We start from the raw sequence: 16,867 nt of genomic DNA on the forward strand, positions 1-16,867 counted from the left end.
TCCCCACCAGTGCCCACTGCCCCACCTCAGGCTTGGGGTGGCCCAAGCGCTGGATCTGGAGCTGGTTAGCTTTTGGAAAAAAACAGCAATGTGGAAACACCGCCCACCCACTTCCCAAAGCCTGAGTGGAATGAATGAACAAATCGTGGGAGGCCCAGCCGTCCCCCCACCTCCCCCCAACTCAGGGCTCTTCACTCCATTTAAAACCACACTGGTGGCCTTTTCTCTGATGATAACAGCAGTTTGGAAAACTTGGGGAAGTTCAAAAAGTAAAGTAAAAATACCCTCACATTCCACCGAGAACAGCTCCTGCTAACATACGGTGAACAGCCAGTGGGCACTTTCCAAGTGCCCAGGAGGTACTTCTGTTATCCCCAAACCACAGATGGGGAAAGTAAGGCCCGGGTGTGGATGTAAGCCTTGGATGGGGGTTCCCCGAGGAGTTGCTAGCCCAGCACTACTGGACCCTCACTGTGTTCCTGGCACATGGCAGGTGTCTCTCTGGATCTGTTGGGAAGGGGCCAGGACAGCTGGGAACGCTCCCTGCCTCGAGTGAGCGGAACCTTGGCTGTATTTCCCCAAAGGGTTGTGTCTTCCACCTGTCTTCCTCACCCGCCCTGTCCCCTGGGAACCTCTTCACCCTCCAGCCTCAGGAGCCTGCCGGGGCTCTCCCCTCCCCTGGCTCTCGGCTCTTGGGAAGCAGGGACCAAGCAGCTATACTTCCAGTGCGGTGGCCCAGAAAACACAACTTGACTGAGGGCCAAGGCTCCTGAGGGCTGAGCAGTGTCCCCACGCTCGCTCCCGAGACACTCTGTCCCTTCGCCATTCAGAAAGCGTCATTTCAGGGAAGGCCAGTGGCTGGGTTTCAGAAGCAGCAGCCAGAACGGCCCCGTCAGCTGCTGAGCAGGGCTGGCTGGAAGGGTGGGTGTGCTGACCGCCGGCCTCCGCTGTGCCAGCCGGCCTCAGACACCAACATCTTGGGCCTGGGGGTGGGGATCAGGAACCATGGCTTCCCTCGCCCTCATTCTGAAGACCCAGGCCCCCGCTCTAGCCCCTGCCCCTTTCTAAGACCCCCCTTATCTTCTCCCTTCCTCTGAGCTGCAGACAGATCTGTAATCCTTTCAGGACCTAGAGAGTCTCAGGGGGTCAGAGCTTGGGCGGCAGGGGCCCAGGCAATCCTCGGAAGCCCCCTTCCACCTTTGGATTGCAGAGCTGCTCAGAGTCTGTCTGACGTGCGTGCCCCCAGACCCACCTTGCATCCCATCCCAGCCAGATGCTGCTGCTGGTGGCCTGGGCACTTTCTAACCCTGCCTCGACCCAGGGGCAGATGTGGGTTGGAGGTTACAGTTAGTTGTGGCACCTGGGCAGGGACTTGGGTGTCCTCCTGCCTGCCCAGACACTCCTAGGACACAACTTCTGGGCACCTTGGAAACAGCCATCCGGGAGTGGTTTCTGGAAAGAAACTGGAAGGAGGCAGTTAAAGATCTTGCAGGAGATCAGAAATGGCTAATCCTGGATTAGCTGGGGGGATGGACCCAGGGTGTGGGGCAGAGACAAGGGGGGCCCCACCCAAGGACAGAAGTGAGAGGGGGTGGGGTGGGGTGGGTGTGTTGGGGGCCGGGAATGGGTTTTCTCTGGATGGGGGCGGGGAGGAGCTGAAGGCCAGGATTCAGTTTTCTCTGGGCAGGGAAGGGTTAAATCCTCCTGGGCCTCCCAGGCTCTGGCCACTCTCCCCTCCTGACCTTTCTCCTCTCCAGCCTCAGGCACAGCTGCAGAGCCACCCGTGCGCCTCGTCCTCATGGCCTACCTGCGCCCCTCACAGCTCCAGAAGGTAGGGCCCTGATGGGTGGGCACCCCGAGGGTCAGGTAAATGTGGGGGGGCCCCTCCAGACTTGGAGTAGTCCTGGGGAACTCGACCCACCCCCTTACGTTTTTCAAAAGAGGAAACTGAAGCCCAGAGTGGTCAGTTCACAGCCATGACCCCTAACTTCTGCACACACAGCCAGGGGCCATCCAGGCCAACGCACCGCGGCTGGGGTGGGAATGTTTGCGTGAAGAAACCAGAAGAAAACACAGGATCCTGTGAACTGGGGGCAGGGGCCGGGGTGGGGGGGGGTGTCTGGGAAGGGGCAGGGCCGAGGAGGGCGGATCCACCCATCCCACCCCACCCACAACCCACTTCCAGCGCGGGGCGGGTGGCCCGGCAACCACCCCGCGGACGCGTTCAGACCCGAAAAGGCTAACCCGTGGGAATCAGAGCGACGGAGACTTTTTAAAAACATGACCCTTGGGCTTCCCTGGTGGCGCGGTGGTTGGGAAGCTGCCTGCTAGTGCAGGGGACACGGGTTCGAGCCCTGGTCTGGGAGGATCCCACATGCCGCGGAGCAGCTGGGCCCGTGAGCCACAATTACTGAGCCTGCGCGTCTGGAGCCTGTGCTCCGCAATATGAGAGGCCCGCGCACCGCGATGAAGAGTGGCCCCCGCTTGCCACAACTAGAGAAAGCCCTCGTACAGAAACGAAGACCCAACACAGCCATAAATAAATAAATAAATACTTTAAAAAAAAAAAAAAAAAAAAAAAAAAAAACATGACCCTTGTTGTTTGTTCCTGATGGCAAGAGGAAAATGCAAAAAAATACAGAAAAGCTCAAAAAAGAAAATTTAAACCCACCTATAGATTCCTATGCTGAGACAATATTTTGGCATACAGCCCTTGAATCTCTGAAAGTTTCAGGGGACTTCCTTGGCGGTCCAGTGGTTAGGACTCCGCGCTTCCACTGCAGAGGGCACGGGTTCAATCCCTGGTTGGGGAACTTAGATTCCACAAGCTGCGCTGGGGGGCCAAATAAATAAAATAAAAGGTCCATCACAATATCACAAAAGCTGTCGCCGATTGCTTGCTTGATTGCTATATGTTTCATAAAGGAGGCACTACTGTGCTCCCCATCTGATAGATAGCCTGAGAGTCAGAGAGGGGAAAGCACTTGCCCAGGTTCTCACAAATTAGGATACTAATTAGTAGATGGCTTTTTTTTTTTAACTCACAATATGTGTGGAACACATTCCCATGCCAATAAATATTCTTCTATCAGCTGTGTTGTATTTCAGGTAGATAAACCACACTTTGTGTGATAAGTTCACCTGTGTGCTGGTTTGTTTGATGATATCCGTCTCCTTCCCTAGACTAAGTTCTGAGAGACAAGCATCATGGCTGCCTTGCTCATGACTGAATCTCCAGCTCCTAAAACCATGTCTGGTGCACGGTAGATGCTCAGCCAATATTAGCCGGATAAACGAAGGAGGTCGTATTCCCTGGAGGGTTAGGGCGAGGACACCTCCCCTTCCACTCGCCTTCATTCAAGCAGCCAACACTGATTGCTCTTCACTGGGCGCTAGACACCATCGCCGGGGAGGGAGGCAGAGCAATGAACAGGATGCCTTGTCCTGCCTCCACACGGCTTCCGGTTTGGGGAAGGGTCAAATCAGTCCTCATCAAGAGCGTTTGAGGGCAGGGAGAAGCCTGAGTCTCCTTCCTGCCTGCAGTTTCAGGAGGATGGATTTCTGGTGCTGGAAGGATTCTGGTCTGCAGACGAGTGTGTGGCCATGCAACGGAGGATTGGCGAGATAGTGGCTGAGATGGATGTCCCTCTCCACTGTCGCACGGAATTTTCCACCCAGGAGGAGGAGCAGCTGAGAGCCCAGGTAGGTGCCTGGAGCAGGTGAGAATGAGATTTGGTCTTTGATGGGTGGCTCAGTTCCCAGCCAGAGCAGCAGCCTGGAAAGGTAGGACCCCAAGGCCCATGGGCTCATGCTGATAACGAATCAGGCCCTGAGCTTTCTGTGGGCCGGGCTCCAGGCTAAGTGTCTTATGTGCATATTTCCTTCACTCCCTACTACGAATTCATGAGGTCAGCATTACTGCCCCCATTAGACAGGTGGGGTAAATGAGGCTCAGCTCACTTGCCCCAAACTACACAATTAGTAACTGATAGGGCCAGAATTTGAACCCAGATCTGCCTGATACCAAGTGCATGCTGTCACTGCTCTGCTGTACTTCCTTAGAAGTTTTCCTGCCACAAAGGACCTCTTTGTGGCCAGCAACCCAGCATGAGCCAAGTGATTCTGATGGGCCCACCTGGTTAAGTCATCCCCCAATGAGACAAGGAACTCTGCTTGTTTCCCCCAGTGACCTACTAGGACTCAGTACAGCTTGAGATGGGTAAGTTGAGACCCAGGGCTTCTCCCACACAGTTCTCTTAACCCTTCATAGACTGAATTTATGAGCCTGCCTGCGGCTGGGCCCCCAAGCCAAAGCTGTGGTCCAGGCTCAGTAATGGGGCTCACCCTTACTCATGGCAAGGAGCTTCTGCCATCTGGTGGGCATAAAGGGAATTACAATGACTAGAAGGCTTGCAACCCATAGAATGGGGACTTCAGAAAGAAAAAGGGTTACAGAATGACACTTTCCTCCAAACAGTCGGTTTCATTTGGCTGCACTGGTATTCAGTAAACCCTCAATATTCACAACTGATATTGTGAAAGACGTTGAAACGGGTTTTTTTAAAAAATAATTAATTAATTAATTTTTGGCTGCGTTGGGTCTTCGTTACCGCGCGCGGGCTTTCTCTAGTTGCGGCGAGCGGGGGCTACTCTTTGTTGAGGTGCACAGGCTTCTCATTGCTGTGGCTTCTCTTGTTGTGGAGCACGGGCTCTAGGCACGCGAGCTCTAGAGCGCAGGCTCAGTAGTTGTGGCTCACGGGCTTAGTTGCTCCGCGGCATGTGGGATCTTCTTGGACCAGGGCTCGAACCCGTGTCCCCTGCATTGGCAGGCAGATTCTTAACCACTGCACCACCAGGGAAGTCCCTGAAATGGGTATTAAAAGAAAAAAATATTGGCGGTGTCCTGTCTAGAAGTGCTCCGTTCCAGCTTACCAGCACCTTTCATTGTTTTTGAGTTATTATACAACTCTGTAAGGTATATAGAACTGATAATAACTCTCATGATACTCGTCCATAGAAATGGGTATGAACTGGGCCCGGCAGGGTGCAATTATTGCCCTTGTGGCTAGATTCAGTTTTGCATTGATTTGTAAATTCATTTCAGCGTTTCTTATTGCCTATATTTGTGCGTTTCTCGGAATTCTCCTTTCAACAGGTTGCTGGTTCCCTTGTGAATTACTGAGTTAAGTAAAAATCTTTGACACGCGTGTAGCGTCACCGTCTTTATTATTATGATCAGTTATGCTTCCCAGACTTGTTTCCCTGCTAGTGCAGGCAGTTAAGAATGTTGAAAAAAAACTTTTAGTTTTCAGTGGGAAGGGCGTGGAAAGGGCCCGACGGGTCACTGAGTTGAGCCACGCAAGGCACTGTGACAGCAGATGTGCGCAGTTGAGGGAGTGCTGGGGCTGTGTTATGTGGGAACCCAGGTAGGGGCATCGGTGACACTCAAACTGTACTTACGTCGCCATGAAGGAAGATATATATGGTGATCACGGGTGGCTAAAGCCACAAGGAAAACATGGGGCATCTCCCTGGAGCATCATTTTCTTCTTTTTTTTAAATTAAATATTTATTTATTTATGTGTTTGGCTGCATCGGGTCTTAGTTGTGGCACTCGAGCTCTAGAGCCTGTGGGCTTAGTTGCCCTGCAGCATGTGGGATCTTAGTTCCCCAACCAGGGATCGAACCCGCGTCCCCTGCCCTGGAAGGCGGATTCTCAACCACTGGACCACCGGGGAAGTCCCTGGAGCATCATTTTCATATGCTGCTAAGAAATTTAAAACATGACATTAAAATTAACAAGAAGGGAGTTCCCTGGTGGCCTAGCGGTTAGGATTCGGCACTGTCATTGCTGTGGCCCGGGTTTGATCCCTGGTCAGGGAACTGAGATCCCAGAAGCCACAGGGTGTGGTCAAAAAAAAATCAATAAAATTAACAAGGAGATGTTATTAAGAAAAAAGAAAAAGATTAGTAATAGCTTATATTTATCGAGCATTTAGCCATGTCCTTGCTGGGTGTTTTCTATTTAGCAGCAGTAGTAATAATAATAATAAAGGCAGATATTCACATGACACCACATTCCAAGGACTGTTCTTATATACCTTATATATACTGACTCATAATCCCTACAACACCCTATGAGATAGGTGCCATTAATAGCCTCCATATTTTATGAGGAAACTAAGCCTGGAGAGGTTCAGTAATGTGGTTGTGATTACAGCCAGTTAGTGGCAGAGCTGGGATTTGAACCCAGGTATTCTAGCTCCAGGGTCTGTGTTCTCAACTTCTATAAGATTCAGCCTCTACCTGAACCTGAAGCCTCCAACAATCCAGGGAGGTCAGTTCTATTATTATTCCCCTTTTACAGATGAGGAAACTGAGGCTTTGAGAGGCAAAACAAGTGGCCCAAGGCTCCCTGGGAACCAGGCGTGTTTGATCTAGTACCTGTGTTTCATGCCATTATGGAGTATGAGTCATGTGATTTATTTAGAGGTTTCTAAGAAATTCCATGCTTGTAGCTTCCGGCTGTGCTTCCAGGTCCTTGGGGTTCCTGTTCACCGGCTGTGCCACAGTGGACGAGTTTGAGAAGCACCAGAGGCGTCTGCAGCTCTGTGGGGTGGGAAGCATCTGAATCATCTTCCCTCTCTGCCAGGCCCACCTGTGACCCCGTGATGCTCTCTCAGCCCCTCTGATGTCCCCTCTCCACAGGGCAGCACAGACTATTTCTTAAGCAGCGGCGACAAGATTCGATTCTTCTTTGAGAAAGGCGTCTTTGATGAGAAAGGTTTGGAACTGGGGCCCTAGAGGTGGGGGTGGCTGGACTCCAGTCCTTCCAGCTTGACCTGTCCCTTGTGCCACAGGAAATTTCCTGGTCCCTCCGGAGAAATCCATCAACAAAATTGGCCATGGTAAGCAGGGGCTGGAGAGAAACTGAGGTCTGAAGAGTTTGGGGGCCTTCCCCCAAAGCACACGTTAAGGTAGTAGCCCAACAAATGGCATTTCTGGGTGCAGGGTCCTTCTTGGGCCCTGCTCTCCTGCATCTTATGATGCTAATCACATGACACTGCCACTGCAGCACTGGGAAGAGGGGTCCATTTGAGCCCCCCCCCCATGCAGATGGGTGTGTGCGGGCTCCTCAACTCTCTACTGCCTGGCCTGGGGATGATTCAGGCGCCAGGCATGTGGGGATTCTGGGTCCCATTGCTCCCTGAAGGCTTCTTAAGGAACACCAAACATGTTGACAAGGTCCCTGTTCCAAGACCCCTAAACCAAGCTAGGAAACCCTCTTTTTTTTGTTTTGTTTTCAGGATCATGCATTATAGTTATTTTGTAGGGAGTTCCCTGGCGGTCCAGTGGTTAAGACCCCGTGCTCTCACTGCCGAGGGCCCGAGTTCGATCCCTGGTCAGGAAACTAAAATCCCACAAGCTGCGTGATGTGGCAAGAAAAAAAAACAAAAAAAACCCTTACAATTTATCTTGTAGATTGATTTTTAAACATGAAGTTATATCATGGTAGCTTTGGGGTTTTTTTACAAATTGTGGTAAAATACATATAATATAAAATTTACCATCGTAACCATTTTGAAGTATACAATTCAGTGGCATTAAATACGTTCAACCCTCACTTTTTGTAATAACAACAGTAGTAAATAATGAGAAGGGTGACTGTTCTGTGCCTGGTCCTGGGCTGTGCTTGCACACACGTTAGCCCATGGAGTCCTATGGCAGCCCAGGAGGCAGGGCTGATCCCATTGTACACAGGAGGAAACTAAGGCTTAAAGGAGAGAAATCGGTGCTCAGAGTCCGACAGAGCAAGCGGCAGTACCAAAATTGCTACCAAGTGATGGGTCCCTTGGAGTCCTTGGTCCTCTGAAGAGCGGCCAGTCAGGGCTAGAAGGTCAAGAATAAGGTCATAGGTCAGGTGAAGGCATTTGTGGGGCCCATTTCTCGGTTATAAACAAGCAGAAAGCTTAATGCACAGAAAATAGGTGAGAATATCAAAGTGAGGCCTGACCCTGGGTGCCCAGGCCTAGGCGTGGGAGGGACGCATGGGGACTGGGGACTGGCTCTTCAGCCCACCTCTGTCCCGCAGCTCTGCACGCCCATGACCCTGTCTTCAGGTGTGTCACACACTCCCCCAAGGTGCAGGTGAGCAGAGGTGTCGGTGAGGGTGGGCCGGTGGGCCATATGTGAGTGTGGGCGGGCTGGCCATGCTACCTCTGCCCCTTCCAGGCTTTGGCCAGAAGTCTGGGCCTCCAGATGCCCGTGGTGGTGCAGAGCATGTATATCTTTAAGGTGAGCTCCCCGTCCTCCCCAGGCCTCCATTTACCCTCTGTAAAATGGGCACAGTGCTCATACCAAGCCCTTCCTTTCAAGGGCCGCAAGCTGCCTCCCTGAGGAAGTATTATTAAGTTGGCGGGAGAACATGAAAACCGGTCTCCTCTGGTTAGGGTGCCTGGCACTTAGTTGGGGCTCAGTTAGGGTGCCGTGGAAGGAAAGGGGATCCCGGGGCTGCCTCCTCCCTTTGTTGGCTATTGAAATGCTCTGCTCCCAGCTTTCAAGGCCCAGCCCAGTGCCACCTCCTCCAAGAAGCCTTCCAACGCCCTTGGGAAGAGAGGACACATCTCTGATCCTGGAGCCCAGAGGCTTAATCGCTGGCCTGGGCCCCAGCCTCTCCTGCTTCCCCTCACTTCTGCCTTGTGTTCTTGTTAGGGACGTGTGTGCTCAGACTGGGAGCTCCCTGCCAGGCAGGGTGGCTTTTCTCTTTGCAGCCCTCCTGGGCCTGGCACATAGTAGGTGCTCGATAGCTGGGTGCTGACGTGGGAGCCTTGCAGATAAACACCTGTGGCGGGGGGAAGAGCATCCCACTCGGAGGACTCAGAGCAGCCCCCGCCCCTCCCCGCTCTCCCTGGCCTCACCCAGCCCCTCCTCTCTCCTGCAGCAACCTCACTTGGGCGGCGAAGGTGAGCCAAGAGCAGGCTGGGGGGCCAGCGAAGGCCCCGGCGGGAGATCTGGGACTTTAGTGGTTGTCAGGTCTCCAGAGGGAGGGAAGGCGCCTGCCAAGACGTCCATAGACAAGAGCCTGGGCCAGCGGAGGAGAAGCCATCTTCTGCTGCTTCCTGAAAGAGTGGATGCCGGGGGGTGGGGTGGGGTGGAGGGGTGGAGGGGGGTGTCCTCAGCGGAGGAGAAGCCATCTTCTGCTGCTTCCTGAAAGAGTGGATGCCGGGGGGTGGGGTGGGGTGGAGGGGTGGAGGGGGGTGTCCTGGAGCCCTTGACCCAGTGGTTCCCAAACCTGGCAGCGACTCCTTGCTGGTTAAAAATACAGATTCCTGGGCCCCATTCCCTGAGATCTTGAGTCAGGAGGGTGGCAAGGGCCTGGGAATCTGTATTTTACCAAGTTCCCTGGAGTACTGATTCAGCATAGAAACTGCTGATCTGATTACAAAACCCCTGGATACACAGGTACCCTTTCCAGCCTCCCTCATGGGTGATGATCCACTTCTCTCAAATACCTCCAGTGACAGAGGGCTCACCACCCCTACAGGCAGCTTTTCCTTTCCTGACATGAGCTCAAGTCATTCCCCTTGTGAGGCCCCCTCCTCCCCACCATCCAGCCTGAGGACAGTCTCCTGAAGGGATGACCATCCTCTCCCTGAGCCTTCTCGGCTCAGTCCAGCACCACCAGCTCCTTCAGCCATTCCTCCTCCAAATGTTTTGGGGCCCCCACCATTAGGACACCTTCATCTGGACACTGTCTGCATTGTCAAAGTCTGACTTAAACTTTGGTGCTCAGAAAGCACACAGTTCCCCAGGAAGGGATGAGGCGAGACTAGGACCCTCTTGTTGTTAACAGACTAAGGTCCTCTGTTCAGTGGTTCTCCATCCTGCCTGGGCCCCAGCATCACGCAGGGGATGTTTACAATGTGGATGCTGGGTCCGTTTCCTGCTTCACACCCAACTTCCAAGTCTTAGACCACTGGTGGCTTACACTGGACCATCTGGTGGCTGGAGGTGCTCTCGCTGGTTAAGGACGGCAGCTTGAGTTACCTGGCTGGAATTAAACAATAGCAGCTGCTTTTCAGGCAGTGATTACAACATCAGGCCCTGTACTAAGCACTTTTCATACACTGTCTCAGAATCCTCCAGCAACCTCGTGAGGTTAGGTTATCGTTGGGGCTGCTTTATGGTTTAGGAAATTGAAGCTTGAGAGGTGAAATCTCTTGCCCAGAGTCTCCGGGCCAGGAAGCAGTGAGATTCTAACTGCTCATGGGAAGGCTGGGCCTGGAAGGCCCTGGGAGGACCACGGAGTGAGTAGAAACGAGGCCAAGGTGAGGTGAGGCCAGGCTCCTCATGCCCAGGCGGGCCTGCTGCAGTCTCCCCTCACCAGGACGCCTCCTTCCTGTATACGGAGCCCCTGGGCCGGGTGCTGGGCGTGTGGATTGCTCTGGAAGACGCCACGCTGGAGAATGGCTGCCTCTGGTTCATCCCTGGCTCCCACACAGGTGAGGCCACCTGCCTCTCCCTGTCCACTCGTCCCCACCCCCCACAGGGGAGGGATCCCAAATAAAGAGAGGCTAAAGGCCCCACCTTGGCCCGCAGGTGGAGTGTCGAGAAGGATGGTCCGGGCCCCTGCTGGCTCGGCGCCTGGCACCAGCTTCCTTGGGACTGAGCCAGCCCGGGATAACAGCCTCTTTGTGCCCACACCGGTGCGGAGAGGTAGGGGGTGTGCAGAGGGCGGGGAGGAGGGCCCGGAGGCCATGCCTGGGGGTCTGTGCTTGCTCTGACCACCCAGCTCACCTGAGGGCTGGGAAGTCACATGAGGGAAGGTAGGGCTGGGTGGGCACTGGGAGGTCTGAAAGCTGTGTGGTTGACAGCAGGGTCTCCCAGATCAGGCTGGAATCCAGACCCTGCTACTTCCCGGCTGTCTCTGTGAGCAAATGACTGAACCTCTCTGAGCCTCAGTTTCCCCAAACATAAAGTAGGGAAGCCAGTGAGATGTCATATGTAAGATGGTGCACCACAAGTGCTCACAAATCCTGGCTGTCAGCACACCCTTCCTTTTAGAACAGGGAAACTGAGCCCCAACTCTGCGTTCCTGGCTGAGGCCCCAGCTGGCTGGCACGGGACAGAGAGCTTCTGTCTGGTTCTGCAAATGCCATAGAGGTGGATGCCCTTGCTGAGGCTTGCCAAAGGCACGGGCCACAGCGGAAGGGACTTGACCCCAGGGGAACCCATGTCCAACAGCACAGCCTCTGACGCTGGGGCAGACTCCAGGCCCCTGAGCATCCAGGGATGGGAATGGGGATGAATAGCCCACGACACCGCTTGAGGGAGGGGGCGCCCACCATGTCCCTTCCTGCCTCGAGGGCGCTCTTGACCCGCTGTGTCCCTGCCAGGGGCCCTCATCCTAATCCATGGAGAAGTGGTGCACAAAAGTGAGCAGAATCTCTCCGACTGCTCACGCCAGGCCTATACTTTCCACCTCATGGAGGCTGCTGGCACCGTCTGGAGCCCAGATAACTGGTAGGTGGCAGGGTGTGTGTGGGCCCCAGACAGCTCCCGAAGAGGTCCTGGAGGCTGGGAGCAGTGCTACTGGCACCTCGAGGTCCTCTCCCCATCCTCTGCAGGCTCCAGCCGACAGCTGAGCTGCCCTTTCCCCCACTGTACACCTAAAGGCCCTCTGAGGGCAGGGACGCCACCCCCTCTCGGGAGAAGCTGTGGGCCACCAACGCCAGCGCCTCACCCCACCGCCCAGCTGCAACGGGGAATTCACATCTCTCCTCCAGGGCTTTCCTTCTGCTGGTGTCTGTGCAGACAGGCAGGCAGGAGCAGGAGGCTGGGCTGGGTGCCTTCCCTGAGCTCTGTCTCTGTCTGTCCCTACCCCAACACAACCTCCCCCAAGAGGCAGCCTCACAGCCATGAAAGGGTTCTGGCTGCTTCTCTGCTGGCTTCTCACTCGTCTCCCCTCTCACATGGAACTCTTGGTCATTACGGTGGGAGACACTGAATAAAAAAGACTTCCAAATGCAGCATCTTGATCCTTCTTTCCCAAGCAGCCTTCCTCTCAAGATGAGAACCCTGCTGAAAATCATCCCAGGTAGCCCAGCCCTGCCTGGTGAGGTATGCACGATGTTAATAACAGTAAGTGACATCTAGTGGGCATTCATGGTGCCAAGAGCTTCCTGTGCTTTATCACTGGATCCTCACCCCTTTCAGGTAGGTGCTGTTTACGGATGATGGAGCTGACACATGGGAAGGTTAAGTGACCTGCCCAAGTCCCACAGCTGTTCAGGTGTTTGGCGAGGTCAGCTGGATCCAGAGCCTATGCTTCTAACCTCTATGCTCCCAGTTCTCCTTTCCTGGGGAGGGAAAAGACCAGAGCCTGGAATCCAGTCTGAGATTCTGGTCCTGGCTCTGTGACCAACTCGATTTCCGGCCTCAGGCCAGGCCCTTCTCTCTGGGCCCATTTGGCCACCTGCACCATCAAGGGGCCGGACGAGGGCCTCCACAGGTCCCTCCTGTTTGGACATGCTTGGCAGGCACCCAGAGCTGCAGGAACAAATACCAAATCTGAAACCTGCCTGGCGGGGGTCTGCTCAGAGGTTGCAAACTGGGGGCCACCAGCCGATTTCACAACGCAGAATTGTTTTGTCTGGGCCTCGGCATTTTAAAAACAAACAAACAAAAAACCCAAAACATTTTAAAATTGGGAGATTTCACATAACAATTCAGGCTTCTAAGCTTCTTTGAATGAGCAGGTCAACAGCCCGGGGCCTGTGGTCTAGCCTACGTGACCGCTGGCTGGAGCTGCCTTCTTACAGGAGCGTGTGCTCTCCGCTTCCCTTCCCTGTCCTCCTTCATTGCATTACCTGCCTGGCCTCAGCGGCCTTATGATTTTATGACCTTGATTTCCAGCCCCCACTCTGTATGGGAACAAACCACCCAGGGAGTCAGTGGGGCAAAGCCAGCACTCAAATACGCTCCACCCTAACATGGCGTTGCCTCCTTCAGCGAGCAGTCGCGGGGAGCCTGAGCCAAGGGAAGGGCTTGTTAAGGCTCCTTTGAGCCCAAAAGGAATGTCTTAATACTCTCCTCTGAGGGAAAGGGCTTGGCAGTGATGCTCAGGCAGAAGCAAGCTCCCGGAGCTGGGCTCCTGGCTTCCGGCCTTGGTGGGCCAAAAGTTCTCACCTCTTCCTGCCTAGGCCCCTCCCTGTCAGGCTGGTGGGAAGTGGGGAGAACCTGGTCCAGCCTTGAGAAACCTGCTGTGCTATCTTCTCACTGACGGGAAATGTTCATCCATTCAGCGAAGGTCTGCCGAGGTCCTGCTATGTGCCAGGCTGTGCTGGCACTGGGGGACGCGGTGGGGAACCAGGGAGAGCTGGACTCCGCCCTCACAGAGAGCAAGGCTGGAGCAGGCACCGCCCCCTCCCCCCGCCCCGGAAGAGCGATTCTGAACTCTCAGTAAACTTCACCAGAACTTGCCTCTAATTTCTCGCCAAGAGAAGAGACCAACACAGGTGTGGACATGACTGGAGGGTGAGAGGTCTCAGGAGGGACCCCTTGACAAGGACCCTGTGCTGTCCAGCCTGTCCTTCATCAGCGCCACTCAGCCAGGCAGCAGAGGCCTTGAGGCAGGGTGGGGTTGGCTGAAACAGGTAGTCAGCCCAGGACGGATCTTCTTCCTCCAGCCCTTCCAGGGATTCAACAAACAGATCCCATCTCTCCCCTTCAGCTCTTCCTAGCCCAAATGGGAGAAACCACATGCCCTTGGCTATTTTCCTCTTGTACTCTCCTCTGAATGAAGCCAGGGGAGTAGGGTCACTCTGGTCTCCAAGTACAACCTATATAACCCTTTGGTTTGCCTGGCTTTTTGCTGAGATGAGGACTGGCCTTGGGTAACAATGACACTTTCCCTCACTTATGTGACACTTTCGCACTTAAGTGCGGGCTCTGGGCTGGTCACCTCACACACGTCACCTTGCCAGAACCTCACGACACCCCGTGAGGTGCAGGCTCTTTTTATTCCCATCTTGCAGACATGAGAATTGAGGCCCACAGTGATTAAGCAACTCACACAGTTAAGAAGTGGTTCAGCCAAGGATTCTGACCAGGTGAGTCTGACACCAGAACCTGAAGTGTTAACCACTCTGCCCTACGGCCTCCAGTATCCACTCCGGCCCCCCCGAGGACTGCAAGGTGAGGGGGGGCCCTATGGCCCACTCAAGCTTTTTGAGCTGCTGCACTATCCTTTAAGCATTTTTGCTTTTTAAAATATCAGCAAAACTAAAACCGGGAGTGCTTTGATTTTTATTTTAAATCTGAATCAACTGAAAAATTAAATCTGCTTCTCCCCTCCTGGCTCTTCAAGCCCAAGTGGCTGGCTGCTGTGGGGACCATTTGTCTTCCCCCTGTCCCTGTTTCCTTCATCGCTGCTGCACAGCAGCTAGGCCATCAGCAATATCAGGAGGTAGAGAGGCAAAAGGAGATTGTCTATCTGCGTAGTGTATGCTTCTAGGAGGGACACGGTGCTGATGCACCCCAAAATCCAAGCATAACTGTAGTTTAAGTCCACTCCACTGTCGAAGATTAAGATCAGAGCTACAGAAATGATCTGGGCAAATATAGATGTCATGGTCCCCTCAAAAGTCTTTTTAGTTCCAGGCCAGCGAATCTCCCCCATGGTGCTGCCGAATATGGAGGCCACAGTGTCGCCCACACCGACGGCCAGGACTCCTGCATAGGGGACTAGGGCCCTGGCTCCCCCTAGGCTACCCTTCTGTGTGCAGGGTCTGGGGACTAACCAAATGGGAAGAGACATGCCTAGGAGCAGGTAGATGTGGGTCAGGATGAGCGGTCCACTGTCTCGTTCATCCAGGAAGAGGGACAGGAGGCTTCGCAGAGTGTGGCCCAGGGGCTTGATGCGGAAGTAGCGCACATACTCTAGGAAGATGAAGACCGCCAGACATACGGTGGCGGCCACGTAGAGCAGTGGCCGGTCCAAGATGATACCTGGGGTGTAGGTGGCTACCACAATGAAGTGGAAATACTTCCGAGCAATGGTGGGGGCCTGGTGCTTCTTGGACTCGGAAGATGACCGCTTGGCATTCTGGTATAGCACCACCAGGCAGGCTAAGGTGGCCAGCAGAGACCAGTAGGCTAGGAGGTAGACTCGGGTCTCTGTCTGGAAGAGGAATTGAAAAAGCCACAGCAGGGGGTTCCTGCGGATGAGCCGGTGCAGCCAGGGCAGGACCACGCCAAGCCCCAGTACACAAGTCATGAGGTGGAAGAAGATGGAAGAGGCCCAGGTGCCTGAGTCCATGAAAACAAAGAGGGTGCTGAAGAAGATGCCCATGAGCACCATCCCTACCACCACTACCAGCAGGAAGAAGTCCAAGGGGTCCCCCTGGCTTTCCACCACAGTCAGAGAGCGCTTGATGAGCTGGTTGAGCATGAAGCTGATGCCACCCAATACCAGCAGAGCCTCTCCAGGGGTGAAGCAGCGGGGCAGCAGATACAGCAGGATCATGTTAAGGTAGACGAAGATCAGCAGGACCTCCAGGACCTCGATCACCTCGCCTACACTCAGCGAGTGCTTCATGATATAAATGATGACACCTCCAGCCAAGCCCGAGATGACACAGGTGTTGGTGGGCACCGGGCGAGTGATGCCCAGTGCCAATACTGATGAGAAGAGGGCCACTGCCATGCCAGTGGCCGCCACCACAATTCCAAACCGCTCGAAGTATGGGTTCCCCGCAGCCTGGCAGCGCTCCTTCATAACCAGCCCGAGCAAAGGCATGACCACCGAGGCGGGCAGTAGGCCACTGTTTGCGGACATTCGAAACTGGAAGACAGCGCTTCCCTGCTGTAGCAGCCGGTCCCACTTGTATTGGACGTAGAAGGCCTGCACCGCGAGGGCCACGGCGCACCACGAGTATCGATCCCACACGGCTGCGTGGATGCTCAGCACCACTACGAACACCACTGCCGCCTCTGCCAGCACCGAACCGCTCAGCGGAGCCCCAGGCCCAGGGGCCGGGGAAGCGCACTCTCGGGTCATGTCTTTGGATCTGAGACTCCGGGGAAACTGGGGTGACTAGGAACGCCCTGGACTCTGGGCCCTTTAATCCCCGCCTGGCAGAGAGCGGTAGCTTCGCCCAGCCAGCACCTTCTCTCTCCGTTCTCCAGCTGCGAGAAAGGAAGCTCCACTGTAGGCCACTCTCTGACGCCTGGGAGCTGGCGTCGGGCTACCCTCCACCGCCTCACACCTATGGCGTAGACGTCGCCCCTCGGCCGCCTCCCTCACAGCCTCGACCGCCCTCGCCCGGAGTTCCTCACCTCTCTGGGAATCGCCATGTTGGCCCCGCCCCGCGGTCACGTGACGAAAAGCCCCGTCCACGCCCTGGAGGCGAGTGATCACGTGGGCGTGGCGTCTGGGGGCGGGGCTGGGGCGCGCGCGCGCGAAGATGGCGGCGGCCGCCGGCGGTCCGTGTGTGAGGTGCGGAGCGGGCCGAGTCGGCGGGCGTGACTGTGAGGCGCGGGGTCGAAGCCGAGCGGAAGCGGGGCGGGAGTTGGGGGCTAGATGTGGCAGCAGTGGCTGGGCGAAGGCCGGCTAGGTGGACGGGCTCCGGGACGGGAGGCGGTTACAGCCAAACGGTCCCCGCGCGCGGGGGTCTGAGGTGACTTCTCCAAGAGGGGGGCCGGTGCCTCACGACTTTCCTGGACTCCGGCCTCCTGTCTCCCTACCCGGTCCCTTTCCCTTCCTCCCCTCTCCCCTCGGAGAGTCCCTCGGCGCCCCCCTCCCCCCTGCCGCGCTTCCTGTGCGGCGTGACGCTCCCTCGAGGCGAGACTCTGCGCTTCGCGGTCG

At 55.1% G+C, this 16,867-nt stretch overlaps 3 protein-coding genes across 8 annotated transcripts in view; 2 read left to right on the forward strand and 1 right to left on the reverse strand.

The window, feature by feature from the left end:
• Positions 1–1,732: 1,732 nt before the first annotated feature.
• On the forward strand, positions 1,733–12,029 carry PHYHD1 (phytanoyl-CoA dioxygenase domain containing 1). Of its 4 annotated transcripts, XM_036854951.1 has the most exons (11): positions 1,733–1,831; positions 3,544–3,702; positions 6,709–6,784; positions 6,861–6,908; positions 8,093–8,148; positions 8,233–8,295; positions 8,942–8,963; positions 10,374–10,502; positions 10,600–10,716; positions 11,397–11,523; positions 11,628–12,029. In XM_036854951.1, the coding sequence occupies exons 1-11, from the start codon at positions 1,799–1,801 to the stop codon at positions 11,671–11,673; spliced, it is 876 nt and encodes a 291-aa protein (XP_036710846.1). In that variant the 5' UTR covers positions 1,733–1,798; the 3' UTR covers positions 11,674–12,029. The 4 variants fall into 4 exon arrangements, with proteins under 4 accessions (XP_036710846.1, XP_036710847.1, XP_036710849.1 ...); XM_036854952.1 differs by lacking the exon at positions 6,861–6,908; XM_036854954.1 differs by lacking the exon at positions 11,628–12,029 and having other exon boundaries at positions 10,600–10,706; positions 11,397–11,510.
• A 2,227-nt stretch (positions 12,030–14,256) lies between these two features.
• Positions 14,257–16,360, reverse strand: DOLK (dolichol kinase). Its single transcript, XM_036854950.1, has one exon. The coding sequence runs from the start codon at positions 16,058–16,060 to the stop codon at positions 14,444–14,446; it is 1,617 nt and encodes a 538-aa protein (XP_036710845.1). The 5' UTR covers positions 16,061–16,360; the 3' UTR covers positions 14,257–14,443.
• An 87-nt stretch (positions 16,361–16,447) lies between these two features.
• NUP188 (nucleoporin 188) overlaps positions 16,448–16,867 on the forward strand; it is a 44,913-nt gene continuing 44,493 nt past the window's right edge. For all 3 annotated transcript variants that reach the window (XM_036854947.1, XM_036854949.1, XM_036854948.1), the window contains exon 1: positions 16,448–16,498. In XM_036854947.1, coding sequence (XP_036710842.1) covers positions 16,467–16,498 — 32 coding nt within the window. In that variant the 5' untranslated portion in view covers positions 16,448–16,466. The remainder of the gene's footprint in view (positions 16,499–16,867) is intronic.

Source organism: Balaenoptera musculus, chromosome 6 (genome assembly GCF_009873245.2).
Source record: "Balaenoptera musculus isolate JJ_BM4_2016_0621 chromosome 6, mBalMus1.pri.v3, whole genome shotgun sequence".
Taxonomy (NCBI): domain Eukaryota; kingdom Metazoa; phylum Chordata; class Mammalia; order Artiodactyla; family Balaenopteridae; genus Balaenoptera; species Balaenoptera musculus.

Coding starts and splice junctions, on each gene's coding strand:
- PHYHD1 (XM_036854951.1), top strand. CDS start 1,799: ATGGCCTACCTGCGCCCCTCACAGCTCCAGAAG. Junction 10,503..10,599: donor CATCCCTGGCTCCCACACAG/GTGAGGCCACCT, acceptor CTTGGCCCGCAG/GTGGAGTGTCGAGAAGGATG. Junction 10,717..11,396: donor GCCCACACCGGTGCGGAGAG/GTAGGGGGTGTG, acceptor TGTCCCTGCCAG/GGGCCCTCATCCTAATCCAT.
- DOLK (XM_036854950.1), bottom strand. CDS start 16,060: ATGACCCGAGAGTGCGCTTCCCCGGCCCCTGGGCCTGGGGCTCCGCTG.